The sequence below is a fragment of the Papio anubis genome, chromosome 14 (assembly GCF_008728515.1).
Source record: "Papio anubis isolate 15944 chromosome 14, Panubis1.0, whole genome shotgun sequence".
NCBI classification, from domain to species: domain Eukaryota; kingdom Metazoa; phylum Chordata; class Mammalia; order Primates; family Cercopithecidae; genus Papio; species Papio anubis.
Window position 1 is genome coordinate 27,516,716 of NC_044989.1, and position 26,578 is coordinate 27,543,293.

Consider the following 26,578-nt stretch of genomic DNA (forward strand, 5'->3'; position numbering starts at 1 on the left):
ACTGCAACCTCCACTTCCCAGACTCAAGTGATCCTCCCACCTTAGCCTCCCAAGAAGATGGGACTACTGTGCCCATCACCACGCCTGGGCAAGTTTTTTCTTTTTCTTTTTCTTTTTTTTCTTTTTGTGGTAGAGATGAGGTTTTGCCATGTTGCCTAGGCTGTTCTTGAATTCCTGGGCTCAAGTGATCCTCACACTTTGGCCTCCTAAAATGCTAAGATTACAGGTGTGAGCCACCATGCCCAGCCTACTCTCCCTTTTTAATAAGAACAAATAACAAACTCACATAACTATATGTGTATTTACACTTATACACTTACACAGAAGAAAAAAATGTTGGAGAGGTTTCTCACTAAACTAATGAGCCATTAGTTATAAAAAACTGATGGGACTAAATTTGACTACAGGTTAAGTGCTGTATGTAGCAAAGACAACACTCTTAAAACATACAGTATCTAGCCGGGCGCGGTGGCTCAAGCATGTAATCCCAGCACTTTGGGAGGCTGAGTTGGGCAGATCACAAGGTCAAGAGATCAAGGCCATCCTGGCCAACATGGTGAAACCCTGTCTCTACTAAAAATACAAAAATTAGCTGGGCGTGGTGGCACATGCCTGTAGTCCCAGCTACTCAGGAGGCTGAGGCAGGAGAATCGCTTGAACCTGGGAGGCAGAGGGTGCGGTGAGCTGAGATCACGCCACTGCACTCCAGCCTGGTGACAGAGTGAGACTCTGTCTCAAAAACAAAAACAAAAACAAAAACATAGTACCTTACATCAAAAAACAGGTATACTAAAAATGAAGTGTAACATCTGGGTTTTGCTTCAACATAATCCAAGGTGGCAGTGCAGGGTAGGGAGCCATGAGGCAGGATACAGATAAAACAAGATTGGCCATGTGCGACAAAAACAAGCAACAGAGAAAAGATTCCCTATTTAATAAATGATGCTGGAATACTGGCTAGCCATATGCAGAAGAAAGAAACTAGACCTTTATCTTTCACCATATATAAAAATTAACTCAAGATGGATTAAATATTTTAAATGTAAGACCTCAAACTATAAAAATCCTAGAAGAAAACTTAGAAAATACCCTTTTGACACCGATATTGGCAAAGAATTTTTGGCTAAGTCCCCCAAAGCAACTGTAACAAAAACAAAAATTGACAAGTGGGACTTAATTAAACTAAACAGCTTCTGCATATAGCAAAAGAAATGGTCAACAGAGTAAAGAGAAAACCTAGAGAATGGGAGAAAATATTTGCAAACTATGCATCTGACAAAGGTCTAATATGCAGAATCTATAAGGAATTACATAAATCGACAAGCAAAAAACAACTCCATTAAAAAATGGGCAAAAGGCCGGGCGCGGTGGCTCAAGCCTGTAATCCCAGCACTTTGGGAGGCCGAGACGGGCGGATCACGAGGTCAGGAGATTGAGACCATCCTGGCTAACCCGGTGAAACCCTGTCTCTACTAAAAAATACAAAAAGCTAGCCGGGCGAGGTGGCGGGCGCCTGTAGTCCCAGCTACTCGGGAGGCTGAGGCAGGGGAATGGCGTAAACCCGGGAGGTGGAGCTTGCAGTGAGCTGAGATCCGGCCACTGCACTCCAGCCTGGGCGACAGAGTGAGACTCCGTCTCCAAAATAAATAAATAAATAAATAAATAAATAAATAAATAAAATGGGCAAAGGACATGAACAGACATTTCTCAAAAGAAGACATACGAGTGGGCCAACAAACATATGAAAAACTACTCATCATTTCACTCATCATCAGAGAAATGCAAATCAAACTATAATGAGATAGTTTGCTAAGAATGATGGATTCCAGCTGCATCCATGTCCCTACAAAGGACACAAACTCATCCTTTTTTATGGCTGCATAGTATTCCATGGTGTATATGTGCCACATTTTCTTAATCCAATCTGTCACTGATGGACATTTGGGTTGATTCCAAGTCTTTGCTATTGTGAATAGTGCTGCAATAAACATACGTGTGCATGTGTCTTTAGAGCAGCATAATTTATAATCCTTTGGGTATATACCCAGTAATGGGATGGCTGGGTCATATGGTACATCTAGTTCTAGATCCTTGAGGAATCGCCATACTGTTTTCCATAATGGTTGAACTAGTTTACAATCCCACCAACAGTGTAAAAGTGTTCCTATTTCTCCACATCCTCTCCAGCACCTGTTGTTTCCTGACTTTTTAATGATCGCCATTCTAACTGGTGTGAGATGGTATCTCATTGTGGTTTTGATTTGCATTTCTCTGATGGCCAGTGATGATGAGCATTTTTTCATGTGTTTGTTGGCTGTATGAATGTCTTCTTTTGAGAAATGTCTATTCATATCCTTTGCCCACTTTTTGATGGGGTTGTTTGTTTTTTTCTTGTAAATTTGTTTGAGTTCTTTGTAGGTTCTGGATATTAGCCCTTTGTCAGATGAGTAGATTGCAAAAATTTTCTCCCATTCTGTAGGTTGCCTGTTCACTCTGATGGTAGTTTCTTTTGCTGTGCAGAAGCTCTTTAGTTTAATGAGATCCCATTTGTCAATTTTGGCTTTTGCTGCCGTTGCTTTTGGTGTTTTAGACATGAAGTCTTTGCCCATGCCTATGTCCTGAATGGTACTACCTAGGTTTTCCTCTAGGATTTTTATGGTATTAGGTCTAACATTTAAGTCTCTAATCCATCTTGAATTAATTTTCGTATAAGGAGTAAGGAAAGGATCCAGTTTCAGCTTTCTACTTATGGCTAGCCAATTTTCCCAGCACCATTTATTAAATAGGGAATCCTTTCCCCATTTCTTGTTTCTCTCAGGTTTGTCAAAGATCAGATGGCTGTAGATGTGTGGTATTATTTCTGAGGACTCTGTTCTGTCTCATTATAATTTTTTTTTTTTTTTTTTTTTTTTAGCAAACTATCACAAGAACAGAAAACCAAACACCGCATGTTCTCACTCATAGGTGGGAACTGAACAACGAGATCACTTGGACTCGGGAAGGGGAACATCACACACCGGGGCCTATCATGGGGAGGGGGGAGGGGGGAGGGATTGCATTGGGAGTTATACCTGATGTAAATGACGAGTTGATGGGTGCAGCACACCAACAAGGCACAAGTATACATATGTAACAAACCTGCACGTTATGCACATGTACCCTACAACTTACAGTATAATAATAATAAATAAATTAAAAAATAAATAAATAAATAAATAAATAAATACTAAAAAAAAAAAAAAAAAAAAAAAAAAAAACTATAATGAGACACCATCTCCCACCAATCAAAACAGCTATTATTAAAAAGTCAAGGGCTGGCCATGGTGGCTCACACCTGTAATCCCAGCACTTTGGGAGGCCGAGGCGGGCGGACCATGAGGTCAGGAGATTGAGACCATTCTGGCTAACACAGTGAAACCTCGTCTCTACTAAAAATACAAAAATATTAGCCGGGCATGGTGGCAGGTGCCTGTAGTCCCAGCCACTCGGGAGGCTGAGGCAGGAGAATGGCGTGAATCCAGGAGATGGAGCTTGCAGTGAGCCGAGATCGCGCCACTGCACTCCAGCCTGGGTGATAGAGCAAGACTCCATCTCAAAAAAAAAAAAAAAAAGTCAAAACACAACAGATGCTGGTGAGGCTGCAGAGAGAAGGAAACACTTATACACTGTTGGCAGGAACGTAACTTAGTTCAGCCACGTAGAAAGCAGTTTGGAGATTGATTTTCAAAGAATTTAAAATAGAGCTACCATTTGATCCAGCAATCCTATGCCTGGGTACACACCCAAAGGAAAACAGATCATTATACCAAAAAGAAGCATGTACTTGTATGTTCATCACCATGCTAGTCACAATAGCAAAGACATGGAATCAACCTAGGTGCCCATCAATGGTAGACTGGATAAAGAAAATGTGGTACATATACACATGGAATACTATGTAGCCATAAAAAAGAATGAAATCATGTCCTTGGCAGCAACATGGATGGAGCTGGAGGTCATAATCCTAATCAAATTAAAACAGGAACAGAAAACCAAATACCACATGTATTCACTTATAAGTGGGAGCTAAATATTGAGTATGCATGGACAGAAAGATGGGAACAACAGACACTACGGAGTACTGGAGCAGGGAGGGGCACAGGTTGAAAAGCTACCTATTGGGTACTATGCTCCCTACCTGGGCGCAATATTCCTATGTAACAAATCCGTATATGAGGGCCCGGCACGGTGGCTCATGCCTGTAATCCCAGTACTTTGGGAAGTTAGGGCAGGTGGATCACCTGAGGTAAGGGGTTCAAGACCAACCTGGCCAACATGGTAAAGCCCCGTCTCTATTAAAAATACAAAAATTAGCTGGGTGTGGTGGTGCAGGCCTGTAATCCCGGCTACTCTGGAGGCTGAGGCATAAGAATCACTTGAATCTGGGAAGTGGAGGCTGCAGTGAGCCGAGATCATGCCACTGCACTCCAGCCTGGGTGGGCAGAGTAAGACTCTATCTCAAACAAACAAGAAAAACAAAATCAAAACAAAAACAAGTATGCACATGTACCCCACGGTGTCTAAAACAAAAGATTGAATTTAAAAGTAGAGAAAAAGACTGGCCACATGTTGGTAACTGTTGAAGCTAAATGATAGTATAGATAGGTTTACCATACTATTCTCTGTATGTCTATATATATTTGAAAATTTCTATAATAAAAACAAATTTTAAGGAAAAAATTACATTAAAATTTAAGTATCAATTGCTAGAATAAGGAATTCTATAATTTTACTGTAAATACTGTATAAAAATCAATCTTATTTGCCTGTACTTTACTGAGGGACAGCATTCTTCAATAGTAACTGGATACATAGGCTTAGAGTCTGACTAGTAACTAAATTTAGAGGAAAAGTGTAACTGCCATAAAGAAAGGATTCTTCTCGGCTTGTGCTACCACAAATAAGCATACTCTACCACGATGAAAGAAACATAAATTAGCAGATGCAGCTAATCAAAGAATGCAAATCTGTAATAGACAAGGTGGAAGCCATTATGTCATCCTGGGACCAGGCAGAGCTAGAGAACACAGAATGTACCATGGAGTAACTTGGAGTTGCAGAGGTGACTGGCAGCACCCAACAGTAATTATTATTAATTGTAGTGTCAGATGAACTAAACTCCTAGTTATCTTAACTGCATGTTAATGGATAGCACAATAATGTCAGTAAGGAACTGGTGAGGCCTGGAGGAGCAGATGTATAGGCTAAAAGGCAGGAAAACGAGGCAGAAACTCTTTATGATGTTGTCAAGGAGGGCAGGGGCTGGACAGTTAGGAAGGCCCTAATAATTAGCTCAGAGAAACCAGGGAAGAAAATCACCCTAAGTGAAGATACTGCGAGCATGTTGGGATACTCAAAGTACTGGCTTTGCTGTCCATTACTCCAGAGGCTCTTTTCTGTGACTTGAGCAGCAAGAACACTCAAAGCTTGGGCTATGTGCTGGACAATGTCACTGTGAAAGTCTGGATGACCAGACAAGAAGTTTTGCTTGCCAAAGGCAAAAGGACTAAGTGGCATTAAAAGATACTTTGTATCATACTGATAATTTAACTTTGGCAATTTTACAATCTCAATTATTTATAATTGTTCATGTACTGTTCCATTTGCTTGGAAATGGATATAAAGACCAGAACCAACATGCATAATTTCATCACAAGCAGCTGCAGCATTAGCTCTTTGGTGGGCCTACCTCATAGCATTGTGGCCTGGTGAGGATGGGGGCTATACAGGGCTACCGATTTTTGGTGTTGTAGCTGCTATGTCTTTAAAATCGATGCTTTCATTTTGATAGAGACAGAGAGTTTTGAGACAGTATATTCAAAGATGTAGGGATCTTTTCCTCTGGATTTTCATGACTGATATATTAGCATAATCTAGTTATACAATGTGCTTAATTCAAAATTCACTACTTGTAAGAGGTAAAGATAATGGAACTGTGATAACAAAACCCATAGACGATGATGATGATGATGACTTTATCATCTTTCTTGAAGATGGAATAATGCTGTTCAGCACATAGGCAGCTTCCTGGGGCAAAGGGTAGGGCGCTCAATGCTTAAGAGATCATTAAGCCCACTCTGCTCTGGGATCAGTCCAAAGTGACGTGAAAGAACCCTGAGAGCTGTCAGCCCAATTCTGGTTTCACAGAAGAAAGTGACGTCCACAGTGAGGAACTGACTTACTTGACTGAGATCCCCCATTTGCTGATTGATTATGAATTTAAAGCCATATTTCATGATTCCCAAACCAATGCTCTCCTTTCATTATACCAATCTTCTTCTTCTTCTTTTTTTTTTTTTGAGATGGACTCTTGCTCTGTCGCCCAGGCTGGAGTGCAGTGGCGCGATCTCGGCTCACTGCAAGTTCCTTCTCCCGGGTTCACACCATTCTCCCACCTCAGTCTCCTGAGTAGCTGGGACTACAGGCGCCCGCCACCATGCCCGGCTAATTTTTTTGTATTTTGAGTAGAGATAGGGTTTCACTGTGTTAGCCAGGATGGTCTCAATCTCCTGACCTCGTGATCTGCCCATCTTGGCCTCCCAAAGTGCTGGGATACTGCTCTTCTTGCATATGAGAATGATGATACATTACACACACACAAACACACATATACACATACACACACATACCCTCCTCATGGAATAGAATCTAAGCTGCATCTGGTTAGTATCTACCAAATAGGGACCAGCTGACTTGGCCAGAGAAAGCCATCTGACTGGAGGACTTCTGGACAGATGAGTGTGTGTGCTTGTGTGCGTGTGTGTGTGTGTGTGTGTGCGCGCGCGCACCCATGTATGTGTTCTGTTGGAGTCACAGTGCTGAAAACACTTTAGAGCCTTTTCTCTGTTTCTTGGGCAGAAAAACACATAAAGCTTAGGCCACGTGCTGGACAGTGTTAACATTTATGGACTTGACTTTTCTAGAGATACTCTTCATAAAGGCTCAGTTTGTTGGAATCAATGGGTTGTGGCAGTTTGAAGTGCGGTTTAAACTAGGAGACAGAACTTGGGTCTTAGAGTCTGAAATCATGGTTTCCATAACTTAAAGTGTGACACTGGTTGAACAAATGACTTAACTTCTCAGTCTCAGTCTTCTCACCATTAATCTGAGAGAACACTACCTGCCATATCTTTGTCATAAGGTTTTTCTGAGGATAAAATGTGTAAGAAAGTACTTCGTAAGCTGTAAAGTACATATAAATGCATGATATTACTATTTCTGATATTATTATATAAGGAAGTTCATGCAGAATTAATAGCAAGGCATGCTGGCTCTTAGTAAAAGTGTGAAGTAGGCCAAGTGGTCTGTGACCCACTGTTACCTACCCACCTTCCTGCTGCCCTGGGTCCTCCAGCTCCCAAATGGAAGAGCTACACGGAAGGGGATGGAGGAAGCCTTTCTGGACCCAACCCAATGACAGCCCCAGGGTAGGCTGCCTGCCCATCCGGATTACTCTATTCTCACCTGTGAAAGGTTAGATCCTCAACTGTGGCTGCCGTACCTTTCTCTCCTTCACAAGCTGGGTAGGTAACAGGCAACTAGACTAGGACAGAGGAAACAGTGATCTCTGAGCAGCAAGGGATAGTAGGAAAAAAACAGAAGTACACGAGAATACGCTTTGATCTATACAAAGAAAGACAAGAGCAGGAGCAGGGTGGCACCCTGTATTCACATCACTCTGCTGAGATGGGCACAGTGCAGAGAATGCGTAACCATAAGCATTAGACTTTACTGTGACACTCTGAGAAAATGGAACCAAATGGGTTTTGGCTTAGAATTCTTTCTGACAGCTTCAAGTCCATTAAAAATACACTAAATGTCAGTGAAAATTTACCACAGCATGTTGTTTTGCCAAGAGGAAAATTTGTGAAATCAGGATGAACATTTAAAAATTCTCCACAAAATCATTTCACTGACTTATTTTCCATTTATTTCTATGTAGAACACTGTACACTTTGGGAGAAATCACTTATATAAACACACACACACACACACACACACATACACACTGTTCTTTTTCTTTTTTCTTTTTAGTTTTGTATCTTGAGAAAAAGTCAATGTGGTTCTCTACTTTATTCTTAAAAAAATCACAGAACTATTGCCACAACATCAAGAAGTCATCATGTTAGAGTGGCTACTATTTATTTTGAATTTTTTCACCAAATGATGCTTGATCAGGATATTATCCTAACTTTAAAGAGAGAAGTGGATGGAAGAGAAAAAAATTGGGATTTACCACCATGTACTACACCACGCTTGGCATCATATTTTATTTTATTCCATCCTTAGAACAATTCTGCAGATGGAGTATTTCTATATGCATTTTACTGACAAGGCTCAGACAAATCAGGTAATTCTGCTAGGACCACAGGCTGACAGGGACAGAAATGGGATTTTAATTCAGAAGATGCTTTCCCCACTAGTCAGTGGTGAAAAAGAAGCAAACAAAGAAATTATCTGGATTCTTAAAAAGTCTGTTATTTGCTGGAGGTGAGAGAAGAGGAGTGACTGGGAGAGCAGATGAATCAAGATTAGCTACAGGTTGATAACTGGAAGCTGGGTGATGGATTTCCTCGTACAATTCTGCTGCTTTTGTAGGTTTGAAAATTTCCAAAATCAAAGGTCAAACAAAAGAGGCAATGTCAATGGATATTGATAACATAGAAAATATTACATATAAACAATCTTTTGTTGTTTATTGAAAATGATAAAGTTTTACGAAAAGGAGAAAAAAACCTAATCTTCAATTCCTAGAGATGTTTGTCAAAAAGTAACTGGGCTGCCCCAGTTAGTTTTGTATGTATGTATGTATTTGTATGTATGCATGTATTTGTATGTATGTATGTATGTATGTATGTATTTGTATGTATGACATGCAGCTTGACCTCTGCTTCTCAGAGTAGAAAACATTTCACCACCTAATATGTACCTTGGACAAGCGGCTGCTTCAGGGATTCTTTTTTTTTTTTTTTGCGATGGAGTCTTGCTCTTGTCACCTAGGCTGGAGTGCAGCAATGTGATCTCAGCCCACTGCAACCTCCACCTCCCGGGTTCAAGCGATTCCCCTACCTCAGCCTCCTAAGTAGCTGGGATTACAGGAATTCTAATTCTACTTGTACCATTTCTTCCAACTACATTGAAGATTTATATGGAGGGATTTTGGAAATGCTACTCATGTTTTTTTTTTAACCGTTTGTAAGGTTCTCTAACATTATCAAGAACCACAAGACTATGAATCTCACAGATGGAAGAAAGAATATTTTACTACAGAAAGAGTATTGCTTTGCTTAACTTAAAATTAAGACGGCTAACTTTAAGATGGCGATAAAAGCTTTTATAGAAACAATGACAAATATGTATAATTACCTCCACTCCTGTGGGCCATTGTTAGGGCTTCCAAAGAAGTTGCTGGAGTTATTTCGAGCTGGCAGACCATGACTTTGGCTCTACTAATGACATTGGCTGCTGCCCTCAGGTCCTCTGTATTCAAAAGTAAATTTGCTCCAGCCACTATGACAATGATATTCTGGCCTATAAAGAAATTCCACCTATTTATATTAAAACTAAACAAAGCCAAGCAATGATATTCTGCAGTGTTATGAATACAATCACCCTTGTAAAGTCATTATACAAAATGTGTTGTAAGTATTAATTTTAACATTTCTAGGTTATTCAGCTTGAATTTTGAGTTCCAAATGTATGTTTTGTAATATCTCTGTAAGATTCACATTATTCTGATCACCTTAAGCAAAATCTTAAAAAGATTTTCCCAATATTCTTATATATAAAGAATATTAGTTGAGAAATGACATATAACATACTTTAAACATTTCTTCTATAGAAAATAGCTGGTATATGTATGTGGTAAAGGTTCTGAATCCTAAATGACAGATGCTATAGAGACGAATATAAATAGGAATAAACTCGTATGACACTGTAGTATGCAAGCAGTTCATGTGTACCCTATGGTATTCTAAAAAGTGATGCTGTCAATCAAAACACATTTAAAATATCTAACAGATAGAAAATTGTATCAGATATAGAAGAGAGAGGGATACCTGGCTTATACTATAATGGATCAAACAGAAACAGAACTAAGGATTCTGATATATTCTTATTACTTGGACCTGCTGTCTTTAATCCCACCTGAATGAGGGAGGGGTGGTGGTGCATTTCATCTGTAAGGTGAACCCTTAAGAGCTGTGCTGTCCAATATGGTAGTCATGAGCACAAGCCCCACACAGCCATTGAACATTTGAAATGTGGCTAGTCCTGGCTGGGCACAGTGGCTCATATCTATAATTTCTAGCACTTTGGGAGGCCAAGGTGGGCAGATCACTTGAGGTCAGGAGTTCAAGACCAGCCTGGTCAAATGGTGAAAACCCATCTCTACTAAAATTACAAAAATTAGCTGGGCGTGGTGGTATGTGCCTGCAGTCTCAGCTACTCGGGAGCCTGACGTGTGAGAATCGCTTGAACCTGGGAGGCAGAGGTAGCAGTGACCTGAGGTCACGTCACTGCATTTCAGCCTGGGCAAGAGTGAGTGAGACTCTGTCTCAAAAAAAAAAAAAAAAAAAGAAAAAAGAAATGTGGCTAGTCCACTCAGGTGTGCTTCAAGTAAAATACAAGTGGATTTCAAAGATAGTACAAAGGAAATAAGGTAAAATATCCATTCATTCTTACCATTTTAAAAATTAAAAAAAAAAAAAGATAAATTTTTGGGTCTCGCTCTGTTGCCCAGGCTGGAGTGCAGTCATGCGATCTCGGCTCACTGCAGCCTCCACCTCCTGGGTTCTTCAATCAACTCTCCCACCTAAGCCTCCTAAGTAGCTGGTATTGCAGGGGTGTGCCACCACGCCTGGCTAATTTTTTTTTTTGCATTTTTAGTAGAGACGGGGTTTCACTATGTTGGCCAGGTTAGTCTCGAACTCCTGACCTCATGTGATCCACCTGCCTTGGCCTCCCAAAGTGCTGTGATTACAGGCATGAGCCACTGCGCCCAGCCAAGATAAATTTCTGATTACACACTGTAATGATAATATTTTGGACATATTGGGTTAAATATATTGCCTAAGTTAAATTTACCTGTTCCTTTTTACTTTTTAAAATGTGGCTACTAGATAATTTAAAATTCCACATGTGGCTTGCATTTTATTTTTATTGGACAACACTGATCTGGAGGAATGAGTTGTAGCAGGCATTTTCTGTGCTCCAGGCTGCTCGTGCTGATCTTGTATAGACATGACCTAAAATCACCTCTCAACACAGAACAAATTCTATCCTATCATCTTACCACAGATGTGTTTGTTGGCCACGAGGAAGGCTTAATAAAGTGGGGATGGTTCAGCATAAACCTAACCTCAGTCCTGGAAAAATTCAAAGTATCCACTTGCTGAAAGACAGCATCTCTCCTTCATTTTCTTCAGTGACCTCAATTTCTCTGTTGGAGTCAACTGCTACTTCCATGTTGCTGTCTCCCAGATCCAAATTTTTGGCCTGGCCTTAGCTGCTGAGCAACAAGCCCAAGACTATAGCTGTCTGATGGACAATGCCATATGGCTAGCTTGTTCATGCCTCAAATTTAACTTGTCAAAACTAAACTTGCAAACTCACTCCTTCGTTTAAGGGAGCTGATTGTCCCATCTCTGTGTATTTGTCTGAATTCTTCTATTACCACCTATACTCTTGAGGGCATTACTGTACACTGTAAACCAGGCAAGGTCTACCAAATAGGCACTTGACACACACTATTACATTATATCTTTGCATGGAAAATGCAGATTTTGTTCATAAATAAGAAAGAGAACTTGAGGATATTCCTAGAACAACAACAACAACAAAAGAGGGTTAAGACAAGGAATGAGCTGCTGTTGGCAGGAATAATTACTTAAAAGGTAGCTTAAATGAACACAGACTTTCTATAGTTAGAATGAAAACTTTTATCTACTACCTTTAGGTGAAACATATCATTATTATTGCAACTTGGAATCACTAGAGTTAAAAATACTGTATTTTCTGTGAGAAATGATCTTGCAAAGCTGCATTATAAATAAAAGACACGTTGTGACAAATCCTAATTTAATAAAATGCACACTGTCCACAACACATGAGGCTCTGTCCTAGGTGCCCCACAAAATGCTGGGTCCTTCTGAATATTGATTCTGATTTTAAAACATCTTATGTAGGTGTTTTTATAATTAAAACAGTTGGCAGAAATTATAAAAACCTGACTTGAAGGTTGTTACTATTTTTTTTTTTTTTTTTTGAGACAGAGTCTTGCTCTGTCGCCCAGGCTGGAGTGTAGTCACCCGATCTGGGCTCACTGCAACCTCCACCTCGTGAGTTCAAGCGATTCTCCAGCCTCAGTCTCCTGAGTAGCTGAGATTACAGGCATGTGCCACCAGGCCCGGCTAATTGTTTTTGCATTTTTAGTAGAAACGGGGTTTCACCATGTTGGTCAGGCTGGTCTTGAACTCCTGACCTCAAATGATCCACCCGCCTTGGCCTCCCAAAGTGCTGAGATTATAGGTGTGAGCCACCACGCTCAGCCACTGTTTTAATTAATTAATTAATTCATTCACTCATTCATTTATCTATTTAGAGTCAGGGTCTCACTCTGTCATGCAGGCTGAACTGCAGTGGTGGGACTGTGGCTCACTGCAGCCTTGAACTCCTGGCCTCAAGTGATCCTCCCACTTTAGCCTCTCAAAGCATTGGCATTACAGGTGTGAGCCACTGTGCCAGGCCCAATTACTATTTTAAAAGATACATGTATCAGCTATGGCAAAGCCTTGTGGCAGACTTAGTTGTATATATAGACTTTTGCGATTTGATTGCTGTTGAAAGAACAGACGAAATTGAACACTAACGATAAGTTGGATGTAATTAGTTGCTGCCATTTGCTCAGAACGTATTCTATAAATATGACTCATCAAACTTTTCTTTGCACCTATTTACATTTATTTACCTAGTGTAACTGAAATGACAGATGAATGCTTGACTGCTTTTAGAGACAAATGTCAATTATAAGTTCACATGAAGGGTAATGGGGACATTACAGCATATACATATTATTTTGAGGCAACTTCATATATACTGGAGAGACAATTTTGAAAATCGTCTGAAAACTGATCTGAACAAACAACGTGAGAAGTATAAATAAAGGGAAACACATTTACATTTGGATTGGAAAAACTATGTTTTAGGCCTTGAGTGGTGGCTGTAGTAAGAGGTCCATAGGATTATGGGTCAAAATTGATGATGCTTCTGATCTAACTCTGGAAATACACTGTCTTACGAAATGACACTCCAATATGCAAAACACTTACCTTCATTATTGACAATTATAGAAGCAGTTCCTGTAGCAGCATCTTTAGTCTGATATGTAAATTCTGAAAGAAAAAAGAAAATTACAATCACATGTATACAGACTGTCATGTATAATTTATTTTAACAATTTCAATACAACACTAATCCTCGGAAAAACTTTTTAACCTTTAACCATCTGGAATGATAAAAAAAATAAGTAATTAGTGCTAATTTATACCCATCATCTATACAACAAGAAAAATAGACAGTTTTATATTTAGTTGCACCTTTTCTCTACATTAGTAACAACCCACCAAACTGCTCCTACTTTCAAGTCCCCCCAATTATTCATAATTGTATACATATGCATTTTTCTAGACCAACACACTTATGTTCTTCCTTGAAAGGAATGTCAGAGTTGAGATAAAAAATAAAGGTCAAACCTATAAAATGAACTTGTTTGATTATTTTCATTCTCATAAGCTTGTTATTTCACCAAGAATCAAGGTCTAGCATATAAACAGAAATGTTGACCAGGCAGTCTTTGGTAGCAGCAAAGAGCCCTGAACTGGAGTCAGAAGATTTTATTCTAGTCCTGGCTCTGGCTCCAACCAACTGTGTGCTCTTGGAAAAATCACAGAACATCTCTGGCCTTTGGTTTTCTCTTCTGTGAAATAATGGTTTCAGTCTCTATGGCTTCTAATGAGTGTTGCCAGCTGTAACGTTCTTAAAACACCTTTTGTGAATGCAGCACATTTTTCTCCTTGTCATTTGTCACATATCCATGAGATGAAGGTATGTAATCTCTTATCATTTTATTCCCATCTGGAGGAATGTACATGGAAGAATAAACCAAAGGACATTTAAGCAAGAATGGACAAAGCTGTGCATAAAAATTCTCTGGCCACCAGGGGAAGGTCTAATAATTCTCCTCTAGATTCAATTTTTCTCATAACAAAATCATGGAAAAAAGCTATGAACAGTAACTGTAAAAAAGATGGGAATTTTACCTGTAGAAATATCATTCTGTTTTAAGTTTTCTATATAATCATTGCCAAAAGAATCTTTGCCAACCTGTACCAAAGAAATAATGAATATTAGATCTTTTATAGTTAGTAAAATGCTACAATGTAGTTTTTAGAATACTTAGCATTTTAAAAGGGCATATCTGCATAGTACTTTACAAACATTAGCTAATTAATCTTCTTAATATAAGATGCTAGACTTGATTGCAGCCCAAAGAATTGTTATATAATAATGTTTCACTTATATCCTACTTAAAATGTGAAGTATTTAATGAACGCCACTCATTAAGTCATTCTCATTTTGAGCTGTTCATGTGATAATTCCCACTGAGATGGAGTTGTCTACCATCATCAATCCTCAATATTTATGAACAATCTCAGCTATTTGTACTTCATGGTAAATATGGGCATCTTTGTCATGACTTACCTGATGTTCCAGAATCTTTTTATCTTTTCCCTTGACACTGACATGTGGAGGCAAAGAAAAGGAAATTTTAAAGGCCCTAGCTAACTTGAGTAACTTGGTGTAATGGAATTCTGTTTATGCATCCTAGCATCTATTCTGTTAAAGGTATTTCAGTTTTTCCTTTGGACACCCATTTCTGTCCCATTCTATAGACAACAAAATTAAGTTGGCCAAGGGACCCAGGCCTGATTAAAAAGCGTGTTCCTTGTAGTCCCAGCTACTCGGGAGGCTGAAGCAGGAGAACTGCTTGAACCTGGAGGTGGAGGTTGCAGTGAGCTGAGGTCACGCCACTGCACTATAGCCTGGATGACAGAGTGAGACTCTGTCTCAAAAAAAAAAAAAAAAAAAAAGTTCCACCACCCTGGTCACAGTGATGGGTTCATGAATGGGCATGTGACCTAAACCAGTCCAAAAAGACTCAATCCTGGGACTTTTATTGAAACTACCAGGGAAGACAAGTTTTCTTCCCAGTAAGATTGCTGGCTATAAGAGAATGTAAGCTTGTAGTCACTGGGGCTCACCATATAGAGACAGCTAGAAAGAAAACAGAAACGTAACAGAAAGCAGGAGTGACAGACACAAACAGACACAGACTCCTAACAGCCTAATGGACCCCTAAGTCATCTGAAGCCAGCTCTACCACAGGGCTTTTCAGTTACACCAGGCAATACATTCTTTTTAAAAAATTTATTTATTTTTATTTGTTTGCTTAAGCTATTTCGAATTGAGTGTCTATTGTCTGTTACTAACAAAGTCCTGATTAGCTTCAGGCTGGGCGCAGTGGCTCACGCCTGTAATCCCAACACTTTGGGTGGTCAAGGCAGACAGATCACCTGAGGTCAGGAGTTCGAGGCCAGCCTGGTCAACATGGTAAAACCCCATCTCTACTAAAAAATACAAAAATCAGCTGGGTGTGGTGGTGCATGCCTGTAGTCCCAGCTACTTGGGAGGCTGAGGTAGAAGTGCTTAAAGCCAGGAGGCGGAGGTTGCAGTGAGCTGAGATTGCGCCATTGCACTCCAGCCTGGGCGACAGAGTGAGACTCCGCCTCAAAAATAAATAAATAAATAAATAAATAAAAAAGGAAAAGAAAAAGCTAGTTAGCCCAGCGCCTAGTGTCACCCCTGAACCACTGAACTATAATTTAAGTGGCTGTGTTTGTGCCTGGGTCCTGTGACCACATTCTTGCTTTGTGGTCCACTTTGGTAACTGGATCTCTCCCCGTTTCTGTCAGCACGAGTGTGTATCCTCTTCATCTGCTTAGCCCTCTAGCTCTTTCAGAACAGGTACTCTTCTCTGCCTGGCCAGCTATTTGCAGGGGCCAGAACTTTAGGTCTGTGGCTCAAAGCCAGAAAACTATGATTGCAAGGCCTTTGATACCAACTGCTGGCATCTTACCGACATCTCCCTACTGTCCGTTTCTGCAATCACTGTGCTGGTCAGGACACCCCTGTTATCTTCTCCCATACCTCTCTAATGCTAACCGTTTGTCTGACTGCTACCTTGGCTGGACCTTGGCTTGAACTCTACGGTTGAATCTACAGCAGAGGCTGTAAATTGGTGGGTTGAAAGTTGAATCTGACTCCTAGATATGTTTCGTTTGTCCTACTACTGTTTTCTAAAAAGCAGCCTTTTTTTTTTTTTTTTTTTTTTTGGGACGGAGTCTCGCTCTGCCGCCCAGGCTGGAGCGCAGTGGCCGGATCTCTGCTCACTGCAAGCTCCGCCTCCCGGGTTCACGCCATTCTCCTGCCTCAGCCTCCCGAGTAGCTGGGACTACAGGCGCCCGCCACCTCGCCCAGCTAGTTTTTTGTACTTTTTTAGTAGAGACGGGGTTTCACCGTGTTAGCCAGGATAGTCTCCATGCAGACTTTATTTTTTATTCATTTTATTTTATTTTTGAGACGCAGACTCTCTCTGTCGCCCAGGCTGGAGTGCAGTGGCACAATCTCAGCTCACTGCCAGCTCCACCTCCCGGGTTCACGCCATTCTCTTGCCTCAGCCTCCCAGTAGCCGGGACTACAGGCGCCTGCCACCACACCCGGCTAATTTTTTGTATTTTTTAGTAGGGACGGGGTTTCACCATGTTAGCCAGGATGGTCTCGATTTGACCTTGTGATCCGCTCGCCTCGGCCTCCCAAAGTGCTGGGATTACACGTGTGAGCCACTGCGCCCGGCCAAAATAGACTTTATTTTAAAAACTAGTTTTAAGTTCTCAGCATAAGTGAGTAGACAGTACAGAGTTCCCATATACTTTGTCTCTTCCTACAACTAGTATCCCCCACTATTAACATCCTGCAACTAAGTGTACATTTGTTACAACTGATAAACCTACATGACATATCATTATCACTCAAACTCCATAGTCTACATTAGGGTTCACTCTTGGTGTTGAATATTCTATAGGCTTTGACAAATATAAAATGTCATATATCCACCGTTATAGTACTATACACAATCGTTTCACTACCCTAAAAATCCTCCGTGTTCTGTGTATTCATCCCTCTCTCCCCACGAGCCTCTGGCAAACACTCATCTTTTCATTGTCTCCATATGGTTTTGCCTTTTCCAGAATATCATACAGTTGTAATTACACAGTATGTAGCCTTTTCAGACTGACTTCTTTTACTTAGTAATATGCAACTAAAGTTCCTCTGTGTCTTTTTGTGCCTTGATAGCTAATTTCTTTTTCGAGCTGAATAATATTCCAGCATCTGGATGTACCAGAGTTTAAATATCCATTTGTCTACTGAAGGATGTCTTCAAAGTTTGGGAAATTATGAATAAAGCTGCTATAAATATCTGTGTGCAGGTTTTGCTATGAATGCCCTGTTATTTTTGTTTTAATTTTAATTTTGTTTTTAATTTTAATCAGTTCTCAATACTTAAATATTAGAAGACTTCACAAAAACAGACAGATGTCCAGGAGGTTCTGAACATTCAGAGGTTCTGGTAACGCCGCGTCCACATTCCTGCAAGGCAAACCGTCTGGAACTGAGAGGTAAGTGCCTTCAAGTGGGCATAGACTCTTGACTTCATCACAGTCCCTATCTAGCCTACTGCAATTTCTGTGACCTGCTTGGTTCCTGTAGGCCTTTCGGCTTGCTACCTCTGAACTATACTTCTGAACTGAACTTCTATTTTTCTGTCCTGCCAGTGAGCACTACTTCAATGGACTATGTCTCAATCCAGGCTTCAGTCACTCCTGGTGTGTTCCATTCTTCCACAGAAAATTGTTCCTTTCTGGATATATCAATAGAAAGAAACCTGTCTGCTTCCTTACCATCATTTCTGAGAACTTAGAAGTCCTTTGCCCTCTCCTCCACCAAATCAAACCTCACCTGTTTTTCAGGTATCAATTTAAGGTCTACCTTCCCTACTCTGGCCCTTGTTAATCCTCTCATCTCCAGACCTCCTATGACATTCCTAATCAAGCCCATAGTTCAATATCATCTTATATTGTTGGCAATTTCATATTTGTTAGTCTAGCCTTCTTAAAAGCTTACTGGAGACTCTTTAGGATGTGATCACATCAGTTGCCCTTCTGTTCATTTCCCTTGGACCCATCTTGTAGTCATGTTCCATTCTTTTTTTTTTTTTTTTGAGATGGAGTTTCGCTCTTGTTGCCCAAGCTGGAGTGCAATGGTGCAATCGTGGCTCACTGCAACCTCTGCCTCTTGGGTTCAAGTGGTTCTCCTGCCTCAGCCTCCTGAATAGCTGGGATTACAGGTGTGCACCATCATACCTGGCTAATTTTTGTATTTTTAGTAGAAATGAGGTTTCACCATGTTAGCCAGGGTGGTCTTGAACTCCTAACCTCAGGTGATCTTCCTGTCTCAGCCTCCTAAAGTGCTGGGATTACACGCATTAGCCACCACGCCCGGCTGTCATGTTCCATTCTTGAAGGAACATGACTACAAGCACCCAAACTATTCTAGAATGGTTCCATACAAGGTTTTGTTTTCAACAGCTTCCTTGAAGGCACTCTCACACTCTTTTGCCTATAGCAGTGAAATACTTTTGGGCAGAAAGATTCTTGGAAACCCACATAGTCTGAAATAGCCTGTCTGTGTGAGCTTGTTCCACATGAAGGAAGCCAGGTCAAGAGCAACTATGGACAAGCGCTTGCACATAAGCCAAAAGGGAACGCTCAGAACTCAACATGCTCTTTGGAAATCCCAGGTTCAGTTCTGTCCTGAATATTGTAGAGTAGTGCCATCCGACAGAACTTTCTGCAGTGATGAAATGTTCTATATCTGTGCTGTTCAATACAGAAAATGTTTTCTATTTGTTCTGCCCAATACAGACACTCAAAATACAGACTGTGTGACTAAGGAATTCAATTTTTAACTTTGATTACATTTAAATCTAAATATCCACAAGTGGCTAGTGGCTTCTATATTTGACAATGCAGCAAGGGTAATGGAAAGCAAAAGGGCTGGGTATATGACGAACAAGAGCATTTCTTCAGCTAAGGGTGTTGAGATGCTTCTTTCACTCTTATCACTGGGAGGGGTCCTTCTGCACTGAAGCAGAGCTTTGGCAGGGCTTCCAGAGTCCAGAACTATGACCTGAAGCTAAGGAGGGCAACTTCAGTCAGCACCATAACTTCTATTTTGCAAAATGATTGAGGAATGGTTGTTTAGGCTGCTTGGAATCCTCAAATGGCAGAAACCATCTAGTAATTCTACTCTTCAACATACACTTGGGGTGAATAAAACATAGGAGATCAAAATATCGTATCCAAGGCCACATGAAATTGAATATTCTGCTCGAGAGGTTATCACATATATTAAAACAGGTTACCAATTTCAAAGCATTAGAATACAGAAAATAGGTTTAACACTAAAACTAAGATGAATATAATTTAATCCTTGCAACTGAAGACATTTTGTGACTTTTCAGTGCCTGAGGGTTATAATGAACAGCTGGTTGAGGAGACTAAGTTGCATTTGTTGTCATACAAAACCCAGCTGTTACTTTTTTGAATAAATCCTTCAAATTAACTTATATATTGTCATTTGTGGCCTTACAACAAAATACATAAGAAGAATCTATAAAATCTCAGTTATTTAAGCTTGCTGGTTGTTTAAATCCTAGATAAAGGGGTGTTTACCTTGATAATGGCGTTTAGGCCAGGCATGGTGGCTTATGCTGCAATCCTAGCATTTTGGGAGGCTGAGGTGGTAGGACTGCTTGAGGACAGGAGTTCGAGACCAGCCTCAGCAACACAGCAAGACCCCATCTCTACAAAAAATTAAAAAATTAGCTGGGTGTGGTGCTGCATGCCTATAGTCTCAGCTACTCTGGAGGCTGAGGTGGGAGGATTGCTTGAGCCCAGGAGTTTGAGGCTGCAGTGAGTTGTGACTACACCATAATACTACAGCCTAGGTAACCTGTCTCTGAAAAAAAAAAAAAAGGCCTTTGGGCATGGTGATGCACACCTGTAATCCCAGCACTTTGGGAGGCCAAGGCAGGCTGACTGCTTGAGCTCAGGAGTTTGAGACCAGCCTGGGCAACACGGTGAAACCTTGTCTCTACAAAAAAATACAAAAATTAGCTGGGTATGGTGGCATGTGCCTGTAGTCACAGCTACTTGGGAGGCTGAGGTGGGAGGATCACCTGAGCCCGGGGAGGTTGAGGCTGCAGTGAGCCCAGATTGCACCACTGCACTCTAGCTTGGGCAACAGAGTGAGATCCTGTCTCAGAAAAAAATGAAGACCTTTAACACACAAAGTTAATGCTACAATCACCATTATTAGGCCTGATTATATGAGAGTGGTGATAGGTTTGAGATAATCCAGTTATTTTCTCTCATTTCTACCATTTCTTCTTATATAAGGTGTATACTATTTGCTTGGTTATAGGATCATTTGTTTGAACATATGGCTGAGCATTCCAATCAACAGAGCCAACTACTTTTAGCTAGCTGTCTTTCAACAGAGTTCAGGAAAGGACAGATTTCTCCTCATTACATATTACCTGGAAAGACCTGGTGACTAATTTTTGATCTCTGAAAATGAAAATCTCAATGCATGATCAGATGATTCTCCCACAGTAATCTAGCACAGAAGGTACTTTTTGGTTAAGGTGATGGATACTCTAATGCACTGCTTTTCAAGCTATCCATGGAGAAACATTGGCCTTGTTTTCCTTTTCTTGCTTTCAACCCATTGTGGACTATTTTATAAAATACAATAACAAGGAGATGAAAACAAAAAAGAGTCATACAAACTACAAGGCCTAATTTATTATTACTATTATATTCAACAGCTATGAAGTTATTCTGTCAAATTGCTATAAATGATCCTAACTGCTTACTCTCCATTCCTGTACTGTTTGGACCAGTGACAATCTACATGCAGCCTGGCACCAGTCTGAGGACTGGACTTTGAACGCCGCCTTAATACACCGAGTTAGGAGGCCAGCAGGTCTTACTTTCCGGTTGGACCCTGCTGGTGGAAGCAGGATCTGGTCAAAACATGGTGCAATGAAGAAGCTGGCTGAAACGGAGGAAAGTGACCTCTAGTTGCTCTCACTGCTCATTAGCACAAGACGCTCCTACTGGACCCAGGATAGTTTACAAATGCCATGGCAATGGCCCGGAAGTTACCTTATATAGTTCTGAAAATTCCCCACCCTTTTTCCAAAAGTTCTGCATAACCCACCTCTTAATTAGCATATAATTTAAAGTACATGTAAATATAGTTGCTAACCGTCCATACACTACCCTCTGGGCACCCAGCCTATGGGTTAGCCGTGCAGCACTGGTTCAGTCAAAGTGGCTTTTTCTTATCCTTGGCTCACTCTTAAATTCTTGCCTGGGCAAAGCCAAGAACCCTCCCTGGCTAAGCCCACCAGGGCAGCCTGCATCAGTATCGCCTCTGTCACAAAACTTCATGCTTGATGGTTCTGAAGGGAGAACAGATAGCTACCTGTATTAGAGAGTTTGACAGTCTCATATTTGAAGGAAGTAAGACAGGGTAATTTTTTGAAGGTGTTTCCAGTTTGCTGATTCCTGACCTGGGTCATTTGGGTTCATACCTGCTCATGGTTTCTGTGCTCATATTGGGCCACTGCATCTTGAGTTCCTTACTTGACCATGGTCCTCTCCTGAACTGCCAATTTTTGATGTTTAGGAATAACTTCCTCCTCTTAACATTTGGCTTCGATGGAATGGAGCAGGAAACACTTAACTCAGGTGAAGTCTCAAGAAAGACGTCCTAATAGGCTCTTTGTCCTGGGAGGACGACTTTCATATTATACAATATCTGGGGGGATTTTAAATCTGAAAATACCATCTCCATTTATCACTGGACTGTAGCTTTGGTCCATGACTCAGTTAAAAACTGACTAAATAACTTTTAAGTACTTCAAATGTTTCATTATACGTGTATCACTGTATAAATATTGAGGTAACTCTTTTAATATTCTTTGTCACAATATCTTAACAAATATTTCTCCCTAGCTCAATATAAGAAGTTTGTTTGGGCCATCAGTCTTACTTTGTAAGAGCTTGAAGTTTAGTTTGTTATAGGTGGTAACAGGTAAATCAATCTTGCTGAGAAAGCCATAGAAAATTTTTACCTGTTTTTCTTTTGCTCCATCTGTTCATTTTTATCTTGATAAATTTCATAGTTTTGGTTTCTACTTAGAACTTGTCATCTTTAAAAAACTGCTATAGGCCGGGCGCGGTGGCTCAAGCCTGTAATCCCAGCACTTTGGGAGGCCAAGACGGGCGGATCACGAGGTCAGGAGATCGAGACCATCCTGGCTAACACGGTGAAACCCCGTCTCTACTAAAAAATACAAAACAATAGCCGGGCGAGGTGGTGGGTGCCTGTAGTCCCAGCTACTCGGGAGGCTGAGGCAGGAGAATGGCGTAAACCCGGGAGGCGGAGCTTGCAGTGAGCTGAGATCCGGCCACTGCACTCCAGCCCGGGCGGCAGAGCGAGACTCCGTCTCAAACAAACAAACAAACAAAAAACCTGCTATAAAGCAAGTTTGACTAATTTGCTTAATAAAAATGTATTTCACAATGGATAAAATATGATTAATGGACAGAAATAACTTCTATTATAAAAATATATTATTTTCTTTTTAAGAAGTCTAAGAATATTGTGCAATTTGCTTAAGCTTTTAAATAATTCCATGTCTAAAGGTCCCAGGTTATCTAACCAAAGTTACCCTGGATAGGTTTTAGCTACAGTCATGTTTTTTGATCCTTTGCTATGCAGACACACAGGCTAAAATCCACTGCGGTGCTAAACATTAGATGACTAAATCAGGGGCATGGTAGATATATAGAACTTTCAACATTGTACAGATGCTAACATAAACCGTCATACGCAAATAGTACTTTTGCTTTAATCAACCTCCTAACTGGAACATTTCCCAAAATACAGCCCCCTGCTTCTATTCCTCTCCCATCCACTCATATGGTTTTAGGATTCATTTCCCAAGTTCAGTTCCATAATTCAAATATTTCTCTTTGTCATTTCTTTCTTTACCTCAAATTCAACAGACCTAAAATAAAACCAATTTCATAATCTTAGGCTTGGAAGAGATCCCAGGGGACATCCAATCTTGACTTTAATGGCTACATAAATAGCTTCTATAAAGCTTCCAAGACGGAGGGGTTCTCTAATCTCTCCTTTAACGTCTCCAGCTCTAGGAACTCCCCTCTTTCAGGAAGCCATTTTGGGTACATAGCTTCCAACGCCAATTCTACGTCCAGGTTTTCCTACACAGGAAATTGTATCATCCTCTTTCCAGTTCCCAGGTCCTCTTAATTAAGTCAGCACCATCTGATCACTCTCCAAACCTTCCACAGCTAATCAGGTACGAGATGGGTCAGGCGTAAGTTTTTAATCAGCCCCCTCTCACAGCCCCATAATTCCTGGGACATAATTAGTTGCTGATTAATTACAATGATATTTTAAATCTATCAAGAGCTCAATCTTAGCGAAAGAGGGTTTCTTACTTTGAATCTTATGCTTCACGTGATGTTTTTGACCCAATAGCCATGTGAAAATTATGTTAATCATAGGTTAGACATAAAATTACAGTTCACTAGTAGATGAAGTGATAATTGTATAGTTTAAACATCATTTAAAACTCCTGTGGAGAGAAAAGTGCTGACTGCAATGAAAAATGACATTTTGAGAATTTTGGTAAAATCTATATAGTTCACAGGAGAAAGCTCATTCTTTTAAGTTCCTTGTATTTTTCTTGCCCTTTAATAATGTACAGACCCAGCCTGGCTTTCCCTAAAAATCAAACAAACACAGTTATCTACCTTTCCTGTTATACTAATACTATAATGCTAGCACCTTAAAATTTCATGAAAAATGAAAAATGTAAACTTTTGGCAGCCCATTTAATTTATTTTCAAATTATTTCAGTAGCATGGATAAAAACAGGAATACTGGATGTTACAATATCATATCTCTACATACATGAAAACAAAACAATGCCAAAAGATCAGTTATGTGCAGTTCATTAAGGCCAAGATTCTTTTCAGATCTAAGATACAGCATTAGAAGAAAATGACTTAGAGATGAGTAAATCACCAGTTATTATTACACGAAGTTTCCAAAAGCTGTGTTGCTGCAGTGAAACCTGCTAAAAACAGGATGACTCATGCTGTTGTTTAGAAGCTGGATGACAGAAACCCACTGGAGTAGGCTAATTTCCCTCACTTCTCACACCCCAGTTAGAAACTCATTACATTCAGGGAATGCAGCATTAAGTTATTTGAGAACTGCTACTTCCCAGAGGATGTAATGAGGCAGACATTAATATAAAGGACAAGGGAGACTACTCTCTCTCATTTAGATCTTTAAAAACAATAAACTTCCATAAGAACTGAAAGCAGGTACTCAAGTAGACGTATATGCATGTTGGTAGCAATGCTATTCATAAGAGTCAAAATGTGGAAACAGCCCAAGCATCCATCAATCCATTTATTGATGAACAAAAAAATTGTGGTATATCCATACAACGGAATATTATTCAATCATAAAAAGGAAGGAAATACTGATATATGCTACAATGTTGTACCCCAAAACCAGTATGCTAAGTGAAAGAAGCCAGGTACAAAATGTCACATAATATATATTCCATTTATATGAAATGTCCAGAACAGATAAATCCATAGAGATAGAATGAAGACTGGTGGTTCCCAGGGCCTTAAATGGAAGACAGAATAAGAAGGAACTGCTTAAGGGGTAAGGGATTTTGTTTTGGAATGATAGTAAAGTTCTGTAACAAGACAGAAGTGGTGGTTGAATGTATTAAATGCCACTCTACGTTTTATAAGCCGCTGAATGGTTCACTTTAAAATGGTTGAAAAAAATAAAAACAATGAACTCCAGTCTTAAAACCAGATTCTTACCTCTAGAATCCTCTCCACTATACTTTATACTTACCTTGCACACCATGGATGTCGTTGCTCCAAGTCGAGCAGCTTGGACACACTGGTTGGCACCTTTCCCTCCAAAGCCAATAAAAAACTTATGTCCGTGGATGGTTTCTCCAGTTTTTGGCAAACGAGAAGTAAGACTATTGTAATTTAAAAAGAGAAGAAAAAAGGCATATTGGTAACTGTAATCAATTTAAGTTCTTTAGAAGAGAGGGAAGGCTATATGGTAGAGCTCTAAATAGTCTTAACACTTAGAATTACGAGCAGAAGCAAGGAAGATTGTCTCTTCCTTTAGGATGACATTTAGTAGTTTGCATCATTATCAAGAATGAGTCTCTTTGACAGAATTCCTCTCTGTCTCCTAGAGCCCACTACTGTGGCTAGTGTACTGCATCAGGGTTATTCATGAATACCTTTCCTTCATATTCCCTTTCCTAATGCCAGCACAGAACTTTATTCACAGTGGGATTTAATAAACGGGATGAAATTAATGTATATTTCTATATGGATTTATCTGGTTACTTTAACAAGAAGCAGGAAGTGTATCAGGATTCTGATAATCAAGTACAGGACCTAAGGAGAGAGGGAAGTTACAATTCCAGGTACTAAAGAATCTTTTTTGTTTACTAAGGGGTAGAGTAAGAGTGGGGTGTTCAGACAGCAGGATCAGGTTTTAGTCTTAGGCCATACTGCATACCACATCATTTCATGCGCTCACTCAAAAAGAGCATCTGTTTTAAAAAAGGAACCCTAAAGAGCTAAGTTATTTTTAAATTTTTATTATGGAAGGTTTCAAACCTATAAAAGTAGAGAAAGCAGCATATTGACTTCCCTTGCCCTCATTCACCTATCATCCAGATTTAATAATTTAATAATTATCATCTCATAGCCAATCTTGTTTGAGTCAATACCTTCATCAGTTTCTCCAAGAGGTAAGAATTTTTACCATAATGCTATTATTGCCTAATACTGATAGTATTAAGTGAGGCAAAAATAATAAAAGGTTTGATCCAGGGTATGATTTTTATATTTCATATTAAAGATGGAAGGTATGAAGAAATAAAATATTTGAAGGATGGAAGGAAATGATTGACTTTAAAATGAAAGAGGCGTTCTGGGGAGTTCTAGGGCACGTGAAGAAGATGGGCGCAGGTGGCACAAACATTGGCTAGTTGGCCACAAAGAAGTGGACCAAGGGCCAGAGGGAGAGATAAAAAGAGGGTAGGTGTGACCATAAAAGGTTAATTAGCTTTAGATAGGGAAGAAAGGTAAAGAAGTAAGTTCACAATAGTAAGGCCACTGAGAACCTATGCTGCTTTTAC

The 26,578-nt window shown here is 40.1% G+C and overlaps 1 protein-coding gene across 1 annotated transcript in view; it reads right to left on the reverse strand.

Annotated features, from left to right (window-relative positions):
• Positions 1-25,680, reverse strand: part of LOC116270334 (ribokinase-like) — an 81,104-nt gene extending 55,424 nt beyond the window's left edge. Inside the window, exons 1-5 of the mRNA XM_031655497.1 lie at positions 25,670-25,680; positions 25,264-25,438; positions 14,358-14,421; positions 13,368-13,430; positions 9,406-9,570 (exon numbers count right to left, since the gene is read on the reverse strand). Of these exons, the coding sequence (XP_031511357.1) occupies positions 9,406-9,570; positions 13,368-13,430; positions 14,358-14,421; positions 25,264-25,438; positions 25,670-25,680 (478 nt within the window). The remainder of the gene's footprint in view (positions 1-9,405; positions 9,571-13,367; positions 13,431-14,357; positions 14,422-25,263; positions 25,439-25,669) is intronic.
• Between the last annotated feature and the right edge of the window lie 898 nt (positions 25,681-26,578).